This window comes from Mesocricetus auratus, unplaced genomic scaffold (genome assembly GCF_017639785.1).
Source record: "Mesocricetus auratus isolate SY011 unplaced genomic scaffold, BCM_Maur_2.0 Super-Scaffold_100006, whole genome shotgun sequence".
NCBI lineage: Eukaryota > Metazoa > Chordata > Mammalia > Rodentia > Cricetidae > Mesocricetus > Mesocricetus auratus.
This window is the reverse complement of record NW_024429190.1, coordinates 41,269,030-41,291,780: the sequence shown is the minus strand read 5'-3', so window position 1 is coordinate 41,291,780 and position 22,751 is coordinate 41,269,030. Positions and strand designations below refer to the sequence as shown.

The following is a 22,751-nucleotide window of genomic DNA, read 5'->3' as shown; positions in this document are numbered from 1 at the left end:
GCTGTTTCTCTGGGCTTCACCAGCCCAGTCTTGACCCCTTTGCTCATCCGTTCTCCCTTTCTGTCACTGAGTTCCAGGAGTTCAGTTCAGTGTTTAGCTGTGGGTGTCTGCTTCTGTTTCCATCAGTCACTGGATGTTGCTTTGGGTTTTGAAACAGGATTTCTCTGTGTTACAGCCCTGGTTTTCTGTATAGGTAATTCTGGCCTCAAAGTCAGAGATCTGCCTCAGGAAATTGGTTGGATTAAAGGTGTGCTCCACCACTGCACACCAAAAGTTACAATTTTAATATTTCGAATTCAACAATCAACTAGAAAACTAAGGGAAGAATAGCTACTAGGTAGTATCAATTCAGAAGCAGAGAAGCCTACTGAACATGCTAGTGTCACTGAATGATGGGTCTGGCTTGTTTTCTTTCTTCACTCTAGACACAGGTAGAAGAAAGGAAATGTATCATTAACTACAAGGAAATGACATCAGCAGAAACAAAAAAAATGACAAAGTGTGGAGAAACACTGCACATTTAAAAATATTACATTTTTAGAAACAGTGGGAGAGGTTTTGTAAATACCAAAGAGTCAAATGTGAATAGAAGCCAAGAAAGTGTAAAAACTGTAGGACTGAAGGCAGTAGGAGGGGTGTGAAAACAGTCTCCAGGCCGTGAATATCTATTCCTGAAACAACAGTACCAAAATTTGGGTGAGTACATTATTTAATGAAAAGTTATTACTTTGAAACAAATAATTACTTACATATAATCAATACTTTTTGAGCAAAAGATTTTTTGAAAATATGTTTTCCTATATTTATAATAAGTATGTTTCTGAATTGACATATAATTTTTCATATAATTTTAAAAATTTAGGACATGGTTGTCAACCCAGGTCTTTGCTAAGTGTGTAAGAATTACAAATTTATTTTAGTTTTTGTCACACCATTTAAAGACACTTTTTGTGTAAATGATAACAGAATGAAGTTTTAAAAATGTGAAGCTTTATGAAGTAAAATAATCTCCGTAAATATGTCAATTTAACATCAAATTGTAGTCATGTCATTATTTTTGAAGAATGATTCTGCATATCCTATCTTTCTATGTTGCTTTAGACAGTTCAAAAGTATATTCTTATTGTAAAATATTGCTTTTCTGTTTCACAATAAGCCCCCTAATAAGCTATATTTGGAGTCACAGAGGATGTGTAACCATAATTCAGTATCTTTAACCCTTTCAATGGAGGTTCTCTAAACTTAGTGATTTGAGGGTGAACTTCAGATTAACAGAAGAGGGAAATATCTTACACTGTATAACACAATGTGTTTACTGGCCCAGAAAATCTGATTTTAGTATATATTGCTTATATATATGTGTGTATATATATTATGAATATATGTGTGCAAGTATATATATTATATATGTGCACATGCATATTACATATGGATATGTACATTACACTAGTATATTAAGGGTATATTTTCCCCACATTTCTAGACAAACACAGTTTCCCCTTGTCATTGGGAGATTTGCTACATGGAGTCTTATATGTTCTCAGAAGTCTTAGACTTCTGAGGAAATTCAGTTTCCTCCCCATGCTTTCATCATCTCCAATGCCTTACTCTTCTCAAAGTGACTTTCTCTAAGCACCATATACTTAATTCATACATTTAAACCACAAATCTTTTTATTTTATTTCTGTTTTTTGTTTGTTTGTTTGTTCTGTTTTTCCAGACTGCATTTCTCGATGTAGCTTTTGGAGCCTGTCCTGGAACTCACTCTATAGACCAGGCTGGCCTCCAACTCACAGAGACTCACTTGCCTTTCCCTCCATGTGTTGGGATTAAAGGCATGCATCACCACCACCTGGTTCACAAATCTTATTTATATGCACACTTGTGACCAATTCATATGTTACATATAATTGTTCTTGTAAATTACAAAGTATACTAGTACAATGTTACACACATGCTTGACACATGGGAAATGTGTTTGAATGAAAATCAACAGATTTTATAAAAGGATCAAATGTTTTCAAGTAGGTAGAAGCATCCTACACATTACACTGTCATTGAGCTTCTGTCCACTAGTGCAAATCTCTGCAGCTCTTCATTCTATAGCTCCAGTCTATTGCTGCTTCACTTGGAAAACTATGGTCTAGAATTAGACAGCTTCTATGGCCCCCTGCAGCTGTAACTTCCTATGACTTTATGAGATAGAGACAGTCAGAGTAATGGAAGTGAGAGAAAGGGTGAGGTTATTATTACAAACCTGCTGTACTCTGAGAAACAAATCTTGCCTCTTCAATGGTACAGTCTTCCATTCTCTCCAGACAGTAGTCTTCACAATAGGCAAAACAAGTTCTGCTGATTTATTGGTTTACTTATTTGAAGAAGTGCTCCATTTTCAAAGAGATTTTTATGTATTTTTGTTTAAAATCTTACCGATGGAGAGAAAGAGAACTTCATTGGTGTGAGTTTGGAGGTCACCCTCTGAAGTTACTGGGTTTTTTGTGTTCCAGGACAAATGAATGCACAATGTGTAGAAATAGAAATAGATACAGTTTATTATAGAAGAAGAAGATTATATGTTCTTCATGTTTTTGTGACCCCAACCATGAAATTATTTTTATTCCTACTTCAAAACTATATATTTGCTACTGCTCTGAATCATAATATCTGTGTTTCTGATGATCCTAATTGACCCCTATGAAAGGGTCTTTTGATGCCCAAAGTGATAACTTTTAGGTTAAGAACTTTCAGCTTAGTGACTGTAAATCTGTATGTATCTGAAAGTAAGGAGAGATACACAGATACATCATGGTTGGGCCTAGTAGACTAACCAACTCATCCTCATATTCATGCCTCACCTGCGTCCAGGTAGAATTCATTTTAAAAGACCTCAGACTATCATTTGGACTCTGTCTCACTTCTGGAGATCCATCTCTGTTGTTCAGGATCTCTTTCTTTCTTTGTTCTAGTAAACTTTATACAATAAATATCTTGTTTTGGAAACTCACCCCCTGTAGTCAAATAAGCAGACAAGAAGCCACTGTCTAAGTGTGGCTTTGGTAGTCATGGAGTTTCTGAGACCCTAGATCCAAGATCCAAGCTAGTCAAGGCTAAAAAAAAGCTCTGACACTCAAAGATATCCTGATATTCTTGTATCATTATTATCTATGTTTTATTCAATTCATTTTTCAAGACACAAAGAATATGACTAATGCATCATGGAAAATTATGAGACAGTCTCTGGAGACATGTTAAATTAATTGTCCAGGATTAGACATTCTATATTTTTGTGTCCTCCACAATCTGATTTTTGTATAGCCAGTGAAGCCTATAGGTAAGGAAAGGCATTGAAATAGCTTCTGAACTCCTTCCCATTCCTGTCTCAGAAACAAAATATTCTAAATAGCTCAATTCTCTTTCCCCAGGGTGAAGTGGCAATAGGAAGAAGACATTTAAAAGAGAAGGAAATGTTAATGCATTTTTACTATGTGAGTGAATGTTGATTTCCTGCCTCAGAGTTTAAACACTATCTTGGGATCTATTGGATTTCTTTGGAAGCATCATCAACACATACTCCCATTGCTAAATAATTCTTTCTTGTCATTCAATTGATAATGGTGAAAAGTTTCTCTCATTTGTTATACTTGTATCTTCCTCAACCCTGAGTTCCTGTTAAATGGTTCAATATGCTATAAAGAATGTTTCTGTAACTCGTAGTATCAGTGCATCGTTGAGAATTGTTAGATAGATAACAATGTTAGAGACATCTCTAGGTATCATAAATGATTTTATTTTCCAGTATATACATATTTTAAGCAATCAAAAACAACAACTGAGTAGGTAAACTAACAACATTTAATCCAGATACCTGGACAGGTTGACACTTCTGGTCATGAAGTTCCATCACTAAACTCTCTCTCTCTGGACCCTCTCAGCTAAGTCGTCTCTAAAGTATATTTGCTGTGTCTCTCTCTCTTCCTGTGTTTATCATGTTCTCTGTTTCCTTTGGCATGTTAACACTATTCTGCTCATTTGTAATTGCTTGAGTATTTTAAATTTATAGATTAGAAGTCAGCATATGTGAGCTCATCCAAATTTTGTAGTCTGTTTCAGGAGAGGGTATTGAAGCATATAATTGAGGGGGCATTTTAGGGTCAGATAGAAACCTGGTACAAGGAAAACTCTTTGGAATCTATGAGGATGATGCCATCTAAAACTCCTAAAAACAGTGGCCATATCCTGTGACCAGGCAAGACTTCCAGTAGAGGGATTGGAACATCAATCAGCCATACAACCTTAGACCTACAGTCTATCCTGCCTATTGGATGTGCTAGGGTGAGTGTTACAGAGATTGTGGGAATTCCCAATCAATGACTTGTCCAGTCTGAGACCCATGCCACAAGAGTGAGACAACCACTGATCCTCCCTGGAATGCTAGGACACAGAGGCTGGATGGTCCAGAGACCTGAGACCGAACAAAACACGCTTGAAGAAAAATTGTCAACACAATGATACCAAATCTACTCTCCTATACTCATAGATTGGTGACTACACCAAGTGTCATCAAAGAGCCTTCATGTACTAACTGATAGAAAGAGATACAAAAACCCACAGCAAACATTAGGGCAACCTTGGGGGGAATCCTGCTGAAGAGAGGGAGGAAGTATTGTAAGAGCCAGAGGGGTCAAGGACATCACAAGAAAATCCACAAAAACAACGAAACTGAACTAACAGGAGTTCACAGAGTATGAACTGACAACCAGAGAGCTTGGATGGGCTGACTTAGACCCTCTACATATATGTGACAGTTGTGTAGCTTGCTCTACTTGTGGGACACTGAACAGAGGGAGCAGGGAGTCTTCCCAATGCTTTGGCTGACTTTGGGAGCCTTATTCCTCATACTGGGTTGCCTCCCCCAGCCTTAATTCAAGGGGAGGTACATAGTCTTATCGCAACTTGATATGCCATGCATTGTTGATACCCATGGGGGCCCTACGCCTTTCTGAACAGAAACAGTTGAAGAGTCCAATGGTGTTGGAGATGAAGTAGAGGAAGGGGGTAGGGGGAGCAGAAGGGGGGAAGTGGTGAGTAAAAGAAGGAGGAAATACCACAATTCTTCCTTGTAGATTAGACTTCCTAAGAGAAGAGAAGAAAACATCACAATTACAGTTCCTTAACATTTAAAATAATACATGAAAAGATGGCCCCAGATGAGACAAAAGGGAAGAGGATAGATACAGCAAGGCTCTTGTTGAGGTCCATAAAGGGAGAGTTATGACTTCCTAGTTAAATAGGGTTATTTTATAGACTCCTTTTTCTTTATTGTTTAGTTCTTTTTACTCTTTTCTCTTCCATACATTTTGGCCAAAAGAATAGACCTGAATCTTGATGGAGACATGACTTTTTCAACTCTCAGTAAGATGATAAGCTCGCTATCTAGTAAGAGGCTTTTTGGTGAAGAGGAAAGACAGACCACATTCCCCTCACTTAAGAGTTCTGCTACATAGGCATGTGTATCACTTGGCAGGAAAAATATCCCTCAGGAAAGCAGTCTGTTTTAGATTTAAAGACAGTTTTAGGAGTAACAAACTGCTTTCTGCTGATTGAATTGAAGGCCCACTCCACAGGAGAGAGTTCATGCCTGACACTGTAAACCTGGACAAATGTCTAAGACTGGGAAGGTCATAGGCCCAGGAGGGGAATTTATTGTTGATGTTTTGATAAGTGGCATATGGTCACAATTCCTTCTGAATATTTCTGTCTATACCTGTAGAACAGTGCTGCTCTCAGCCTTAGCCAGAGAAGATTCTCTTTGCATTGGGTGATGAATAATGCAGAGATACATAATTGGTAAAAACTGATTTTTGAATACTCAACCCTGACTGAGACTTCTGTGTAAGCTCCCTCCAAGAACCAGTGCTTATTACAGAAGAGGAGTAAAAAACAATGTCAGAGCAGGGTGAGAGGAATTACCTTAAACTGCTATTTCTGTATTCTGACTATATTTGAAATCATCTTTTCTAACTATTTTACTTTTTATATTTCTTCTGAAGCATGGAATTTTAAAACCACTTCAACCATTCTTGGCCAAGTGCTTTCTAACTTCTGTACGACTTTGGAAATTGCTCTATCTTCAATTTTAAGTCTCTGCTACATATATCTCTATCTATACACATCTATAGATATTTTGTAGCATATTGCTGACAAGCTGGTAAATGAGAATATTGCATTTAACTCAAAGAACATGTAGAGCCTGTATTTCCTTCCATTTTAGGACTGCTTGTATTTTAAGACTTAGAGTGATTTAATTTAAACAGTAAGACTTTGACTTTATTTGAAATAGTGTTATTGCTGTGACAACAAATGGAGACACCTTAAATGCCTCTATTGATTATGACCACCACATGTCTTAGTGATGCAGCGAAGTTCTAAGAGGACACATTGCATCCTGGAAGGTTTGTGTGAGCATTCGTCATTTTGGTCAGAGTAAATATTTCTTTTCATTCTAAACTGCCTTTTTAAATATTTGCCATGTGATTTTTCACCCCACATCTTTCAACTAACCAAGGCATGCTTTTCCTGGAACCCATGATTTCAGATCATCATTCTCAGTTTCTAAAGGAATAAATGCCAAAAAGTATCATCGATAAACGTCTGTGAACCCTGTGTGCATTCTGAATCACTCTGTTGAAATATAAGCAACAGCAGAATACAGACATTTGGTCTGATTTAAGATTGCTTTATTCAGCTGTGAAAGGACAATTTTTTAAAAGGGGGGAATGTGGAAATAAATTTATAACTCTCAAACAGATATAAAATGAGCAGATGTCAAAGATTTATTTGACTCATTAATGAATAAAGGAGCCAGTGAGATATGAGGACTGCTTGGTAAGATAACTTGAACAGACACACATTTATATTCAGATAAGGAATACTACAATAAATTTACAAATGGGTGCAAACTGTGAATACCCTCTGATCTACAGATCCACAATCAATTTCACTCAGTCAGATATAATTTACACTTACATAGATAAAACTTGCTTTCTTCAGTATAATGTGATTTAAGTTAATTTTATATGTGTAGATTACTAAAGTACCAAAGACAAAGATAAGCCAGATGAGTAAGAGCATTTTCATCTCATATCAAAGGTTTTCACATGTTCCATTTAGTGAGGCTATCACAGATTTGTCCAGGTACTACTTCATGTATTTAGTGGGGATGCTGGATGAATCCTATCCTACATATGTACTGTTGCTTAAAGTCTTGAGTTAAATCACCGTCATCTCTGAAGAGAATCATCCTACTAGTCCCACAAAATCTATTATCTTTGTAATTGAACCCTATTTGTGTTTTTGACTGGAACCCAGCTAAGTACGGACTCTTGAATGTTTGTGCCTACACTTTGTATGTGCTACCTATTTTGGTCCCAGGTTTACATTAGACAAATAATGCTGAATTAAGAAATAAATGTCCTGAAAGGAACTATTTCAAGGTTGCTTTGCTATTTTAAAAATATCATCATGCTTCTTCTTTCTTAAAAAATAATTTAGTTATTCAAATACAAGGGCTGTAAATGGATCTTGTCATATATCATGCTTATTCACATAACAATATTTGGTTTATTTTTGTTTATATAAGCATTTTTTACTTAGAAAATTTTAGTTGGGGACAAGTGTGTATACGTTCACATTTCTTTTTTATTAAAAATTTTAATTTAAATTAGAAGCAAGCTTACTTCACATGTCAGTTCCAGCTCCCTCTCCCTCCCTTCTTCCCCTGCCCTCACCAGCCCTCCCAACCATCCACCCCATGCCCTCTCCACTCCCTAGGGAGGGTGAGGCTCTCCACAGGTTATCTCCATAGTCTGTTATATCAGCCAGGTCAGGGCCTAGGCCCTTCCCCATGTGTCTAGGCTGATGGAGCATCCCTCCATTCTTATGGTGCTCAAAGTTTTCTTTGTCCTTTGGAGTATTTGGTATTTATGTTCCTAGAATCAGCTCTGGTAATGAGCGAATATGTTTTGTGCACTCCTGGTGCTGCCAGGAAACATTTTCAAACTAAAAATTAATTATTAAACAGTAGACTTTTGTCACCATGACACTGTTATTAAAATCACTTTTTGGTACAACATTCAGTTTTCTTCAGTTATTGTTGATGCTTTTATTTGAAAAAATGTTATATTTTATACTACACTGGTAACTCTTTGCTAAAATTAATATTTAATCCAAAGAATATTGGAAAATAAAATAGAAACACATTAACATTACATAAGCCTGGAATTATCACAGCCTTGAACCTTTATTCAGCAGTTGCATCAGGCATAGGTTTTTCTTGCTTGTGCTGATGAACAGTATTAGATTGGAATGTCCACTGCACAAAAAGGGTAGGTCCTTCTATAATACTTGGACCAAATAGCAAATTAGTAACCATAATGCAGATGTGCACAAGCTTTCACAATTAAAGACATTATCTTAGGAATAAGCAGTTACATTTTTTCCATACCTAATTGTAATTCGTATAAAGACATTAAGAATCGCAGAATTGTTTTTGTGAATTGCTTTGAAATTATTCTTCGTTTTAAATCTCTTGTTTTCTCAAAGCAATAGTAAAGACACTTAGATGTAAATGGAAAGTGATTTTAATAATAACATGAAAATGACAAGCACCTTTTGACACTTTCTTTGAATTTGGCTTTCAGGTTTCAAATGGATTCATTACCTCTTGGCTTGTGAAGGGAGGAGGTGGGAAACACTCACTCCAGTCCAAGTAGGTTACATCCAGAGAAGAATTACTGGCTAGTTCAGTTCAAGTAAGTTCATTAACTATCTCTTGACAGTCTATTATGTATCAGACCTCCTTTTAATTATAGATGTACAAAATGAATGACACTTTTAGACTAAAGAGAGAGATAAACACAAATATAAATTGTTGTTCTAGGACATAAGAAGCTGCAGAGTCATTTAAAATCCACACCAATGTCAAGAAAGCCTTTTGGAGTATGTGACCCATGGGCTGAATGTGGCCAAATAAATTATTCACTGGGTTAAAAGATGAAAATAGCTTTCTAGGTACACTCATGTCTGTGTGTGTGTGTGTGTGTGTGTGAGAGAGAGAGAGAGAGAGAGAGACAGACAGACAGACAGACAGACAGAGACAGAGAGACAGAGACAGAGAGAGACAAAGACAGACAGAGAGAGACAGATAGATACAGAGAGAGACAGACAGTCAGACACAACGACAGAGACAGACAGAGAAACAGAGACAGATAGACATGAACACAGAGCTTGTGATAATTTATACATTAGGTGCTTTTCTTAATTATAAAAGATGAATGTATTTTCAACACAGGGCTTCTATCTTACCATGTTTCTTCCTTTTATACAGCTCTCACCATCATGGAAAGATGAATGGTTTAAAAATCAATTACTTAACAGCATTTTAGTTCATTTAGCCACTAAACCAATCAATATATTCATACAGCGGATTTAATCAATTTACATTTCATGTTATTTTTCCTAGGTAATGACCAGTTCTTATTATTTTGGCTATCACTGCCTTCTTGCTTTTTTCATCCTTCATACCTCTCATCTCTTATTTATAATAGTGAGCTGGAAATTCACTGTATCAAATAAGGCACATACCCTATTCCTTTGCATAAGGATATCTTGGGTGAGATGAGTACTTCTGCATGTTTTCATGACAGTGATTAATCTCTTGCTCATAGTTTGGGATTTTTGTTTATGAATGTTTGTGAGGCTAGTTTAGTGATATTGAGGTCACAGTTTTGAAAGATGTCTTTATGCTGAGTAACATTCCTCATTAGACATTTTATTTGTTTTGTTTTTGCTTTGCTTTACTTCACATTTTCTCAATATATTATCAGTATGGACTACATGGTTTCTGTCGAGAAATTTAATGTTGATTTAGATCTCTTATATGTGATTGACATTTTTCTCATACTCCTTTTAGGATTATCTCTTTGTCTTTAAATTTTGACAGTTTGGATATAATGTGCCTGGATGAGGGCCTCTTCGGGACTCTGTGCTTCCTGGATCTTGGAATCAGTCTTCTTTTTAATACTTAGAAAGTTCTCAGCTGGCTTTTCATCACATATAGTTCTGTTCCTTTATCCATCTCCTTTCCCTCTGGACTCTCACAATATGAGTATTTGTTAGCTTAATGGTGTCATGTAAGTTCCCAAAGCTTCCTTCACTCTTTTTCATTATTTTTCCCTCTCTGAATTGGCTAATTCAAAAGATTTGTCTACAAGTTCAGAAATTTGTCCACATTACATATTTTGTTGTTGTAGCTCTCACATATAATGTTTCCATTCATTAAATTCTACAGGAAATCTTCTGCTTATATGAATTGAAATAACGATTTATCTTCTTGATTTTTACGAAATGTCTTTCACTATTTTACATCTTGCTGAACTTCCTTCAGATCAGCCTTTTGAATTATTTTCTAGATATTTCATAGATTATTTTTCCTTTCAGATCTGTTACTGAAAACTCATTGTGTTTTTAAAAGAGATTCCAAGTCTCCTTGTTGTTTTCATATTCCTTTCTTCCTAATTTTGATATCTATACATCTTATTCAAATGTCAGCTTTTTCTCTCTCGTGAGGCAATTTTTCATAAAAAGAAGCTGTTTTCCTTGGGATAGATTTCACATTTTGGGATGTGTATATACAGCTTTGACTTTAACTTGTCTCAATAGTGTGGTAGCCATGCTATTTCCTTAGCTGTCCTCCTTGTCATTAATGTCTGAATCTGCATAACCAGGCTAGGTTGCTGGTGTCTGTGACTGGTAGTTTAGTTCCAATATGATGAGGGGGCCATAAACTGGATGATTATTTGGTGACAGTATAGACCTTTGTAAATATAGTTGGCCATCAGCTGAATGATGGGCTTCCAGTGGGTTTGGATACTCTTTATCTTACTGTTGAATCTATTGCAGGAATTTGTGGGTGCTTGAATCTACCTAACTGGCTATGCGGTGGGATATCCAGGAAGTCAGGGTCATCATATGTTTAATTGCATTGATGTTTGCAGGTGCTAGAGCTTGGCAGGCTGTGTGACTGACTCACTAAGATGATGATACTGTCATCTGGAAGACTGTTAGGGCAGAGTAGAATACCCATGAAAGCTAAGTATGCTTTGGTATATGTGGGCATTGTGTGCAGGCTAGTACCAAATGCTATGAGTGTGAACTGTTAAGAATGTTGTTTCAATTGTGTGCACAGGAAGCCATGACACAACTGTCTTGATAGTGGACTCTGTGGTACAGGACTTGGCTATTTGACATACAACTTGAAAATTCACTGGAAATATTTTAGCAACATCAAATACTGACATGAAATTGAATATCTGCAGCATTCATAATGTAAAGTAGTATAGCTAGTTTGTAAGACAATTCCGCAGGTTTTTATAAGACTGAATATACTTTTTTTTTTAACCATGAGATCTAGCAGGTACCTTTGCACTTACTTGATTTTAAAATTAGAGATACTCACAACATGAGATTTATAATTGCCAAAACAGGAAAATAAAAAGATGCCCCTTTAGTTACATGACAGGATGAGGTGTGATACATTATAACATTGGTATATTATTAAGCCCTAAAAAGAAATGAAGTGTTAAACTACCAAGAGAGGAATCTATAAGTGAATATTGCTAAATGAAATCAAACCAATCTTGCAAGGCCACACAGTGGATCACCATTAGCTCACTGTGAACCTGGTAGTGGTTATTATTCTGTGATGTGAAAAAGAAAATCTCTTGCTGTGTGGCTCCATCCTTTAAAGGCAGTAAGACGAATGATGTCTAGGACGTGAAAGGCAAAGGAAGGAGTATGTGAAGCCTGTGGTTTTATGGGCAGAAAAACAATTGTTTGGTGTTCTCATGCATGCCACTGTATGTTTCTTTTCTTTTAATTTCTTCATTTGGTATTTCTATAGGCATTCTGGCCATCTTTAAATTAATGTTGTATTTCTGTCACTTTTTCCTTTTCTTTTATACTGAATCTTCACATTCAGTGTGGATTTACTGGAGAGTGTATACATTCATTTGTTGACCTCCCCAGCTATACTGGAGTCTAGATCTAGGGTCTTGTGCTTTTCAGATCATCAGTGTATCCAACCCTGTTTTACTCTTTGTTTTAGAGAGAGGATCTTCCTAACCTGCTCAAGAGGGACTGATGTCCTCCAGCCTATGCAGGCTTTGCTGTTGTAATACAGCTAAGGCAGCCTCTAGAGCAGCTGGGATTGTACCCCTACCAATAGGCCCATTTAAATTTATGCATTTGTGTGTGTGTGTGTGTGTGTGTGTGGTATATGTCCTTATTACTGTGTGTGTACATATTTACGAGGATGGGAATCAATGTTAGGTGTCTTTTCTCTATTGCACTGCATCTTTGTTTTACTGAGGCAAGCTAGCTTCCTGACATAGATGCTCCTAAATTCATCTATTTATTCAGGTTAGCCAATTGGTTCCAGTCATCTGACCCTACTTCACCCAGCTCTGAAGTTACAGGTGTGTGGTGTCACACACAACATGAATGTGGTTTATGCAAGTCTTAACTCAAGTCCTCATGCTAGTATATCAGGTATTTACTGCCTGAGTCATCCCCAGAGCTCCTCCTTGATTCTTCTTTTTTTATTACACATGATAATATGTTTCAAAATTGATCTGTATAGGCCATTCTAATTTAAGGTAGTTAGTAATTATTGAGTATGTTATCTGCTATTTTCACAAATACTTATCAATTTCTCTTTTTCTTTCTTTTACTCTATTTTTTTTCTGCTTCTAGGATCATAAAATATATGCCAACTGTGACACTTTGACATGCTAGGCTCTTTGATGAAAGGAAGGCTAAAAGCTTTAGAAGTTGCCTTGGGACTCAAAGTCTCCCTGAATTTCCTTGATTTTCTCTCTGATCACAGAGGAGGGCTGGCTCTGAATCACTCTAATTTGACTGAAGGAAATATGATTGTCTTAAAAATCTCTCCCCCCAAATCTCATTAAACAATCAGGGAAAATTGAACAGAAGGACTAAAAGAGCCTGAATGTGTTCCCCATGTGTAGTTAGAATATTCACATGCTTGTGAGTAGATAGACTTGAGGGAATTTCTTTGCAACATAAGAGTCCTTTGTGTATGCAAAGTTCCTTCCTTTTCATTCCCTTAACCTGCAGCTGTCTCCTGCAGAGCTGAAAGAAACCATCTCAGACAACTGTCTACATTGGTTCTTGTTAATTTCTTCCATAAATAAACACTACCCATACCACATAACCATAGGTGACCATTTTTCTTCGTCCTCAGGAGTAGGATGCATGAGTTTCTGAATCTCAGTGAGTTATTGAGTAATTTTTCTTCTGGGATGCACCAGGGCTCAGAGCAAGATACGAATGAATGAATAGATATGCCTTTATCTCCTGCTAATCTATTTCAGTTAATTTTAGTGAATCATCAGAGGGTGAGGAGGAAAGTTCCTTTGCCTTTCACTGTGAATTCATAGTTAATGTTTAAGTCACCTTGAAATACTGCTATGCTACTTCCTTCATAGATCACATGCCTGATGCCTGGAAGCTGTCATTCCAAGACGTCGTCTCTGTCATGAAGTGGCAATTATTATTATTTGAGAGAGAGAGGTTACATATGCTAAGTAAAAATATTGTGTATTTGCTCACAGTGAAACATGTTGTGTTGCTCTGTGTGCATTCAGAGGCCTGAGGTCAATGTCAGATCTGTCTCTCTCTCTCTCTTTTGATGTTTTTTTTTCTCTTCTTTTAAATTTAAACTAGAAACCATCTTATTTTACATATCAATCCCAGTTCCCTCTCCCTCCTATCCTACCATGCCCCCCACTGACCCCACATCCCATCCATCTTCTGCTCCCCAGGGAGGGTGAGACCTTCTATGGGGGATTATCAAAGTCTGTCACATCATTTGGGGCAGGGCCTAGGCCCTCTCTCATGTGTCTAGGCTGAGAGAGTACCCCTCTATGAGGAATGGGTTCCCAAAGGCCATTTGTACTCTAGGGATAAATACTGTTCTACTACTACCAGAGGGCCCAAAGTCTACCCAGGTCTCCTACCTGACACCCTCTTAAACAGAGTCTTTCACAGAACCTAAAGCTTACCAAGTATTCTAGAGAGTCCAGGGACTTAGGAATTGCAATTTGGCAAACACAGATTCAGACAGTTCTGCAACAGCATCTCAAAAAAAGGAGGAAAACTGAATTTACATAGTCAAATGATGCTGAGAACAAATAGAGATAGCAGAAAAGGAGCAAAAGACTTGATCTATATATTTCCATCTTTTCTCTAGCTCTGGGCTTCTTACTCTCATTACTTTGTCCATTTTTTCTCTTTTCCACAGTATGAAATATTCCTTGTTATAGCTTGGACAAATTAATTCTTTACATATATCTTCAGCATATTAAGTATCATTAAAAATGAAAACTAAAGAAAAAAAATGTCCCCTGGAAGAAACCCACATCCCCTTTCATCTATATAAAAATAAGTAGATGTGACAATTCCTCAAAAAATCCTCAATACTCTGTTGTCAATAGTTGTTTTTGTGTGTGTGCTTATATTTATGTGTGATTACATACTTGAATGTATAAGCACATGGGAAGTGGGTGGAGAGAGAGAATGGCAATTCAAGTTTGTGACTGTGGTAAAAAAATATTGGGCAATACATTTAACATTAGTCACTGTTTTTGTTCCATTGATGAATTTAGCCATGATATAAAATTAGAAAGAGACTATGTTGTTCAGCTTCCCATCACTATTAAACAACTTGAAAGTTATAATGTACAGCTTTTGACTTCTGGATTCTGAGACTTAGACCATGATTAGCTGTTTTTGTGACAGTCCATCACAGTGCTAGAAGAGATTGGCAGGTTCAAGATGACTACAAAACAAAGAAAAAGACAGTAAGATCAATTGGCCCCATTTTTCTTAATATCTACATTGGTGCTACTTCCTTTTGTACCTAATGTTCCATCAGGTCCCAGTCAGGCCATAGACTGTGGGGCAATTCTCACGGACAACTGAAGAGGTTTCAAAGTTCAAAACCTGACACAGACTAAAGAATTCAGTCCCTAACATATATCAGTTCATATAGAAACTCAAATGACTACAGCCTTGAAGACTTCTGGGAACTCCTAATGTAAGTGGTATAGACTTTGTGTCTGCATAATTTTTTACTTGCAAGTTCTTTATAGTAAAGTTTTCGTTAAATCCAAGTGGCTCAGTTCCAGTGATCCCTCTTTACTATTGTTTATAATTTTCCCCTCCTACCATTGCATGAAATCATTGATATTTTTCTGAAAATACTCAAATGAATGTTGAGAACAAATAGAGATAACAGAAAAAGGGCAAAAGACTTGATCTATACATTTCCATCTTTTCTCTAGATGTGTGTGTGTGTGTATGTGTGTGTCTGTGTGTCTGTGTGTTCATGTATGTCAGTATGAGCATGATGTGGGGAGGTCAGAGGACAAGTTTGTGTTGCCCTTCACCTTCTACTTCGTTGGTGCCAGTGTGTCTTGCACTTGGCTGCTGTGTTCTAGAAGACAGTATTAGCTGGCCTGATAGTTTCTGGGGATTCTGCAGTCCCTGGGTCTCATATCCCCACAGAAGTGTTGGAATCACACACACAAGCTACAACAATCAGTTTTATGTGAGTCCTTGGAATCTGAGCTTATATCCTCAGAAAGAAATTTACCCACTGAGCACCAAATCACAAGCCCCAAATCAATAAATCCTTACAGCTTTACCTTCCTGATATAGTAACTAAAAATAGGCACTGACATTAAAAAGAAGTACTCTTTTAAGAATTTATATAGGATCCAGAGGAAATCAGGATATATATTTTTAATGTATGATGCATATATGTTTTATTTATAGTCTACAAAGAATTAAGTCACAAAAAGCAGCAAGGTAAGTGTCATAGAAACATAATTACACAACAGTAGGTAAAGCTGTTGATGTTGGAAGTTAAGTCTAACCTTCTGCTTCCAGAAGCAATTTTCTTTTAACAATACCTATTTCAAAATATCTCCCATGGTAATTTCATTCATTATGTGTATATTATAAGTTTGATACCATCATGTTGGTGTCATGTACAATGTAGTTTAATTTCAAACATTTAGATATGATAAAGTTCTTCAGGTATTTCTAGTGAATAACTTGTATTTACTAATTATGTTTTTACACAATTCAATGATATACATTAAATAAGTAACTTTCACAAGTAATAATTCTGTCCCAATTAAACTCAACACAGGATGTCAGTCTGGCTCTACAATCTACTCTCTTAATTTTGCTCAGTGGCTCACGATGGCATGTTCATAACATCACTACCTACATGATTAAAAGCACAAAGTTAATAGTGTATTTTTTTCTGTTTCCAATCCATCCATGTTTCTCATTGTGAAGTGGAGATCTTAATATAGAAAAAGAGAAGATTGCTTTGTCTATTTCTAAAACAAATTTTGTCTCATTTCCACTTTCTTACAAATTATTATTGACATCAGAGTAAGCATCCATATACCACTAATATTGATTATATGTACATATAATGATATTATTACAATCTGAGCTGAATTTTCAATAGTGTTATTATTCTTTGAAAGAAGATGCCAGGACAAAAGGGTTGCATTTATGACATGAAGTACTGAACAATACTTCCTTCACCTACATAAACTATAGTTTGTGCTATTAATCACTCAAACTGCAATCAAAAAGCTCAACCCCAGAATCATCAGCAATATTTTACAGTGCATGTCTTGTGATGGGAAACCATATTTCTCAATTCTAGGAAGTCAGGTGTCTTTGGGGATAAATGGTAGTTTGAATATGTTCACTGTTAACATTCCCTTCCACAACACAGGGTATGTTTGTTACCAGTTATATTGATAAGAGTTGTCCTCAGATGATTTGAGAACAGGGTGGAGGAATGATTGAAATGTGTAGGCGAAGAGACAACTGCTATCCCTGGAGGTGTTAGGAGTCTGCAGCGTTTGGGAGGTCTGCTGCTGCCATTTATATTTCTCTTCCCTGGAACTCTTCCTCGTAACAGATTTTGAACTAAAAATAAAGAAAATTTCCCATACTCCGTAAAAGAAGTTTGAATTTTGAAAGAAGTCTTCCCACCTCTTTTGAGAAAACTTCTATTGAATTTTACACACTTCCTATTTTAAATTTTTTTAGATCAATTTGGGTACATTTTTCTTTTAAAATAAGAACATTGAGGTCACCATTGCCTTTTATTGTCAAAGCAATCTTGTTTTCTTTCTTATAACTATATAAAATCTGGGCTCTTGAAATTGATGCTTATAAAGCATGTACTATTATATTCTTAAGTTATATGTATGTGGTCAAAGTTCATCCTAGTCACTCAATCGGTATGTTTGTGCCCACATCTGTGTCTGTTTGTGTAAAGTAAGAGCACTTGAGCTTTTTATTTTAAGTAACATACTTGAGATTCAGGTAAGAAATACAATTTTGTCACACACAATATTTACACACACACACACACACACTCACACACACACAAACTGTTAAGTGTTGCTCACAGGATACATGCTTTTTAAATCTCTGCACAATTTATACTGAAGAAGACTCTCCAAGGCCTGAGATTATAAAGCTTTCTTAAACTCAAGATAGACTCATGTTACAACAAAATCGGAGACTTTATCTGGTTATGTGCAAAAGTAATTTAATTTGAAAGTATCTATATTTGTAGATATTTATGATGATATATCTTAATAATATTCAGTTTTATTACAATCAAAATATATTTGACCTGTATTTCAAATCTTGCATAGCTAAAACTTACCACTATTAAGCAGGGGAATTGAGAAAAAGAAATATTCTTCTTTGGGTTTAAATAAGTATATTCTATTTTGATTTGGGTGTGTTTTTAACATTAATATTTTTTTAAAAGCTAGCATAATATTTGGTAAAAGAAGCAGAAGATGGAAATGCATGGGTAGTCAAAATGTCAATAGTGTGCTCAGCCACTAAGAGAGTATCCAATTCACCCCCAAACCATGGCTCAGGGACCATCACAGAAGAGGAGGCAGAACATTTAAAAAAGCTTGAAGTTGGAGAGAACCAGAGCAAACTGTATCTTTTGGCTATGACAGGACTTCTGCACTAATAAACTCAGGGCTGCCGAGCTTCCCTGCAAAAGACTTACAGGCTTCAAGGCAGTCGACATTGTGGCATGCAGAGAAAAGGGTTTCTTAAAGTTCCTACCCTTAACTGAAGAACTATGGATTGTGTGCACGTAGGCCTTGTTTAAGACTGTACATTTTGATATATCTATCATATGCTAGTGATGACCCCTTATCAAGGAATATATGGGCAGCATGAATTAGAGTTGGTGAGTTATTAAACATATTTAAAAGGACACAGTGCTGAAGAGGGATGGGAATGTGGAGAGCAGGGGGTGGTTCTGTCAGGAATGGTCGGCAGATATGACAAAAATGTCTTGTACCAAATTCTCAAAGTGTTAATCTGAATTCTTTTTAAATGTGAACAAACTCTTTTAGCAGTATTTGAAGAGACTATGTTTAGGATTGGATCCTATTTCCTGGGCCAAATGATTTTCAATGAATAAGATATACTACCACTGAAGGAAGGAAAGGATCGTGGAAGTCCACTGATAACATTTTAGCGATGAATATGTCTGTTTTTATGCCAATACCATGCAGTTTTTATTATTATAGCTCCATGGAAGAACTTGGTATCAGAGATGGTGTTACCTTTAGGGGTTCTTTTAATGAACAGCATTGTTTTAGCTATTTTTTTGGCTTTTCCATATGAAGTTGAGTATTGTTCTTTTAAGGTCTGTAAAGAATTGTGTTGGAATTTTGATGGGGATTACACTGAATATGTAGATTGATTTTGGTAGGATGGCCATTTTTACTATATTAATCCTACAGATCCAGGAGCATGGGAAATCTTTCCTCTTCTGATATTTTCTAAAATTTCCTTCTGCAAAGGTTAGACGTCTTTATCATACAGGTATTTCACTTGCTTCATTACCATTAGCATGAAATATTTTATATCATTTGTGGCTATTGTGAAGGGTGTTGTTTCTCTGGTTTCTTTCTTGGCCCACTTGTTATTTGCATGTAGGAGGGCTACTCATTTTTTTTTACTAGAAAGGCCAAAATGTTTAATAACAGCATATAGGTAAGAATGAAAGTCATGTAGATGGATAATCAAGGGGAATATGGTTATCACAGGGACCAGAATGTTTCAAGTGAACTGTGGAAGTCAGGAAGACACCCCCATTCATGCATAAGTTCTCATGGAGACAGGAGACTGAACCTCTAATATATATATTAGACGCACTGTGATCATGCAAATGTGGGCATTGCCATGTCTACAGAATCCCTGGAAATCAAAACAAACCTCAGCAGACACATAGTAACTAGCCTAGTTTTTCTAGACATACACATACAAAAACTCTCCCAGGCTTGAGGATATATTAGATGTCTAATATAAAATTGTGTCACTAACTGCTTTGGCATGGAAATAGATGAATGGGGTTGTATGATGGGAAGGGGAAGGGAAAAACAAATGAATATTGATGAATAGACAGATTATCTTAAAATAGTTTGTAGGTGACATTTTACCTACAAACACAATAGGTAGAAAAGCTTTCATATATTTTCAAATCCAGAGACTCGGGAACCTTAATGTTCTGTGTTTTGAAAGTATCTATGAATCAGGTTTCTGTATTGAAACTTAGACTCCAATATGATGATGTTAGGCATCTTGGAGGCCTGGGTCATAAGAACTATTAATTATCCAATCACACACAAGTTATCATCTTTGTGTCAGAGAGCTAGCCATCAAAATACAGCATACCTATTGGTATCTTAACCTTGGACTTCAAAATTTCCAAAAGTGTGGACTTGATGAGAGAGGGAATGTGATTTTGATACAACCCACTGGATGATATAAATTCTCCTAGTAACCCATATCAAAACTCTCCAAAGCTTCTGATTCAATTAAAGAGGGTTTTGGTCTTAGAGAAGAGGACACTGAGGATGAGAGCTTAAGCAGAAGGGGCTTAGTATCAGTGGAGTATGAATGGAGATGTGTACTTTGGGACTCATAAATCCACACTGTTATTGAAGCACTTATTGTGTGGGTGTAACAAAACATGGCCCAGAAGGGTAAAGAGTCTCATGTAGGAGATTTGTGATGAATGTGGAAGAACAGACAAGTATAGTAGTTATGTGAATGCTAAAATCAATTCAGGTTCCTCAATAAGTTTTGGGAACCTCAAGTTGATTCTATCATCAGCCAAGCCCACATATCATTCCTTACATAGGACCCTACAGTTCTTTGTGCATGTTCTGTGACCTCTTTAGCTCCTGGATCTTCTGGGGCAGAGTCTTGGTCCAGAACTGCAGCCTTCTGGCCTTCAGGGCTTGGCCCACAGCAGGATTGATGTTCAGTTGCAGGTACTGCTCATCATGGTCCAACATGGGCCAGTAGGGTAGACCTTCGCTGTTGGGGTTCCCATGTCTTGCATAGTTGGCCCAGTATTTCATCATCCTCTTGTTCAGTAGCTCCTCCTCCTCAGTGAGGTCAAATTTCACACCCCAGAATAAGGACCCAAAGACAAAAGGAACCTCATCACCATGGTCAGCCTTCATGTGGGGTGGCCTGACTTGCTTGAAAAAGGTGAGTTGATGTTGGAACTCATAGAAGTATACAGGGGCATGGAAACACTGAAAATGTGCTACTTGGAGTGCAGGGATCACAAACATGAAGTCCCCCATCATCTCTGTGAACTGTATTTGGAGGGTCTGGGGGTCCTCAGTGTCTCCCATGTATTCTTCCATGAGCAGGTCACTACACTCAGATGGCAGCATCTTTATTAATAGGGATACTGTCTGTCAAGGAGATATGAGGGACCTCTTTATATGGACAAGATTAGAGGTGTCTCATCATTTGTGCTGTTGTATTCTTCAGAACAGCCTGCAGGTTCTCTCTGGTTATTTCCTTTATTGTCTGGGCACTGTTTACAACCATAGAGATGATCCAACCATACTCATCATTGTTGACACCTATGATGCTGGGGACAGGTTGAAAATCCACAGAAGTCAACAACTCTTGGGGATGCCTGGGTAGGACTCCCCATCCACCATTTTTTTTTCAAAAATTAACCTTGCATCCAACCATTTCATTGAAGGTGGACTAGGAGCAGATAAGGTTGGGAACAGGAAGGTTCAAGGGGAGAAATGACTGGAATTTGGGGACATTTTGTGCATGAGGTGGAAACCAAGCCCAAGGGAAACTCCATTGAGTCTCTGAGAACAACCCTAGCAAATATTCCTAGTAATGAGGGACATAGACTCTTAACTGGCCATTTTCTGTAACTAGGTAAGGCCTCAAGTGGAGGCATTGGGTCCCCAACCTGACCACAAAACCTTTCACCAACAGCTTGTCCTGTGTTCTGTGACCATAGCCTATCAGAATCTTCACCAAAGAGACTTCATCTAACAGTTAATAGCCACAACCAAACACAAAGGAGAATTCAGGAGTCCTGTGGAGGAGGGAGAGGGAGGATCAGAGGAACCAGAGGTGTCAGGAACACCAAGAGAACAAGGCCCAAACAAATAATTGATCAGAACTCATAGGTACTAATAGAGATGCAGGAGCCTGTAGAGATCTGACCTATGTTCTCTACATATATGTTATTTCTGAGTAATTTAATGTTTTTGTGGGATTCCTAACATTTTTGACTACTTATGTAACTCTTTTCTTCCTACTGGCTTGCCCCATCCAAACTTGATTTGATAGTATGCTCCTGGTTTTATAGTAGCATATTAATACCATGTTTGTTCAATATCCCTGGGATGTTTGTTCTTTTCTGAGGGGAAGTAAAGGGAGGATGGAAATGTGGTGTAGAGGGTAGAAGGGAGCAGAAAGTGAGTGGAGGAAAGAAGGGAAAACTGTGATCAGGATGTAGTATATGAGAGAAGAATTCTAAAAAAGAACAAAAATCACCAAAATTAAAAAAAATAAAAATCAAAGAAAATGAATTTGACTTGTGATTATGGAACATATGATTTAACTATTAGTAAATTGTGACATCTTTACAGTTAGTAATTAAAACAAGGGAGTGATTTATATGGTTGCTTTAACTGGAAAACATCATGATTTGGCCTACATGATATTTAAGTCACTGTCAATAAAATTCATTGAGAAATTCATTCTGGAGATATACTTGACAGCCAACTTATTTGAATGACAGCTTCACTATTTACTATTTATTGACAGATTATATCTCCTTCAGAAATAACACATGCTGACTTACTCTTGAGGACACATGATTTTAATTCCTCTATATCATAATTTTAAACAGTAACCTTTTCAGTATCCCTTAAGACACACAAGAAATAGTTAAGCCTGCCTGGCACACACATTCAACCTTGAAAGCCTGACTGAGCTCAGCTGGGTGCCAATGGAGTGATTCAAAACAGGGCAAGGAAAACTGAAAAGGAATGAAGACTTACTTTAAAATGACATGCTCATGAACATGTCGGCATTACTGGGAATAGAGACTTTTTTATCAGTTTATTTTCTTTATTTCCCTAAGAAAAGACACCTGAGGTAACTGCCTAGCAGTGTTTGTTTTGCTCATTTGGGAGGAGTTACAATCACTGTTATTTTTATAGCACTTCTTTTTTGTGTTTTCAACAAATGTGGCA

The 22,751-nt window shown here is 36.9% G+C and overlaps 1 protein-coding gene across 1 annotated transcript; it reads right to left on the bottom strand.

The window, feature by feature from the left end:
* Nucleotides 1-20,354: 20,354 nt before the first annotated feature.
* Nucleotides 20,355-21,158, bottom strand: LOC101838588 (acylcarnitine hydrolase-like). The gene is made up of 2 exons (XM_021229664.2): nt 20,986-21,158; nt 20,355-20,909 (listed from the first exon to the last, which is right to left on the bottom strand). Exons 1-2 carry the CDS (start codon nt 21,067-21,069, stop codon nt 20,367-20,369), a joined length of 627 nt encoding a protein of 208 aa, XP_021085323.1. The 5' UTR covers nt 21,070-21,158; the 3' UTR covers nt 20,355-20,366.
* Nucleotides 21,159-22,751: the final 1,593 nt, after the last annotated feature.

Bases quoted from the DNA above. Each gene is read 5' to 3' on its own strand.
- LOC101838588 (XM_021229664.2), bottom strand. From the start codon at position 21,069: ATGGTTGTAAACAGTGCCCAGACAATAAAGGAAATAACCAGAGAGAAC. The intron at 20,910-20,985 runs ATGAGACACCTC...CTATTAATAAAG, and splicing joins AGAATACAACAGCACAAATG to ATGCTGCCATCTGAGTGTAG.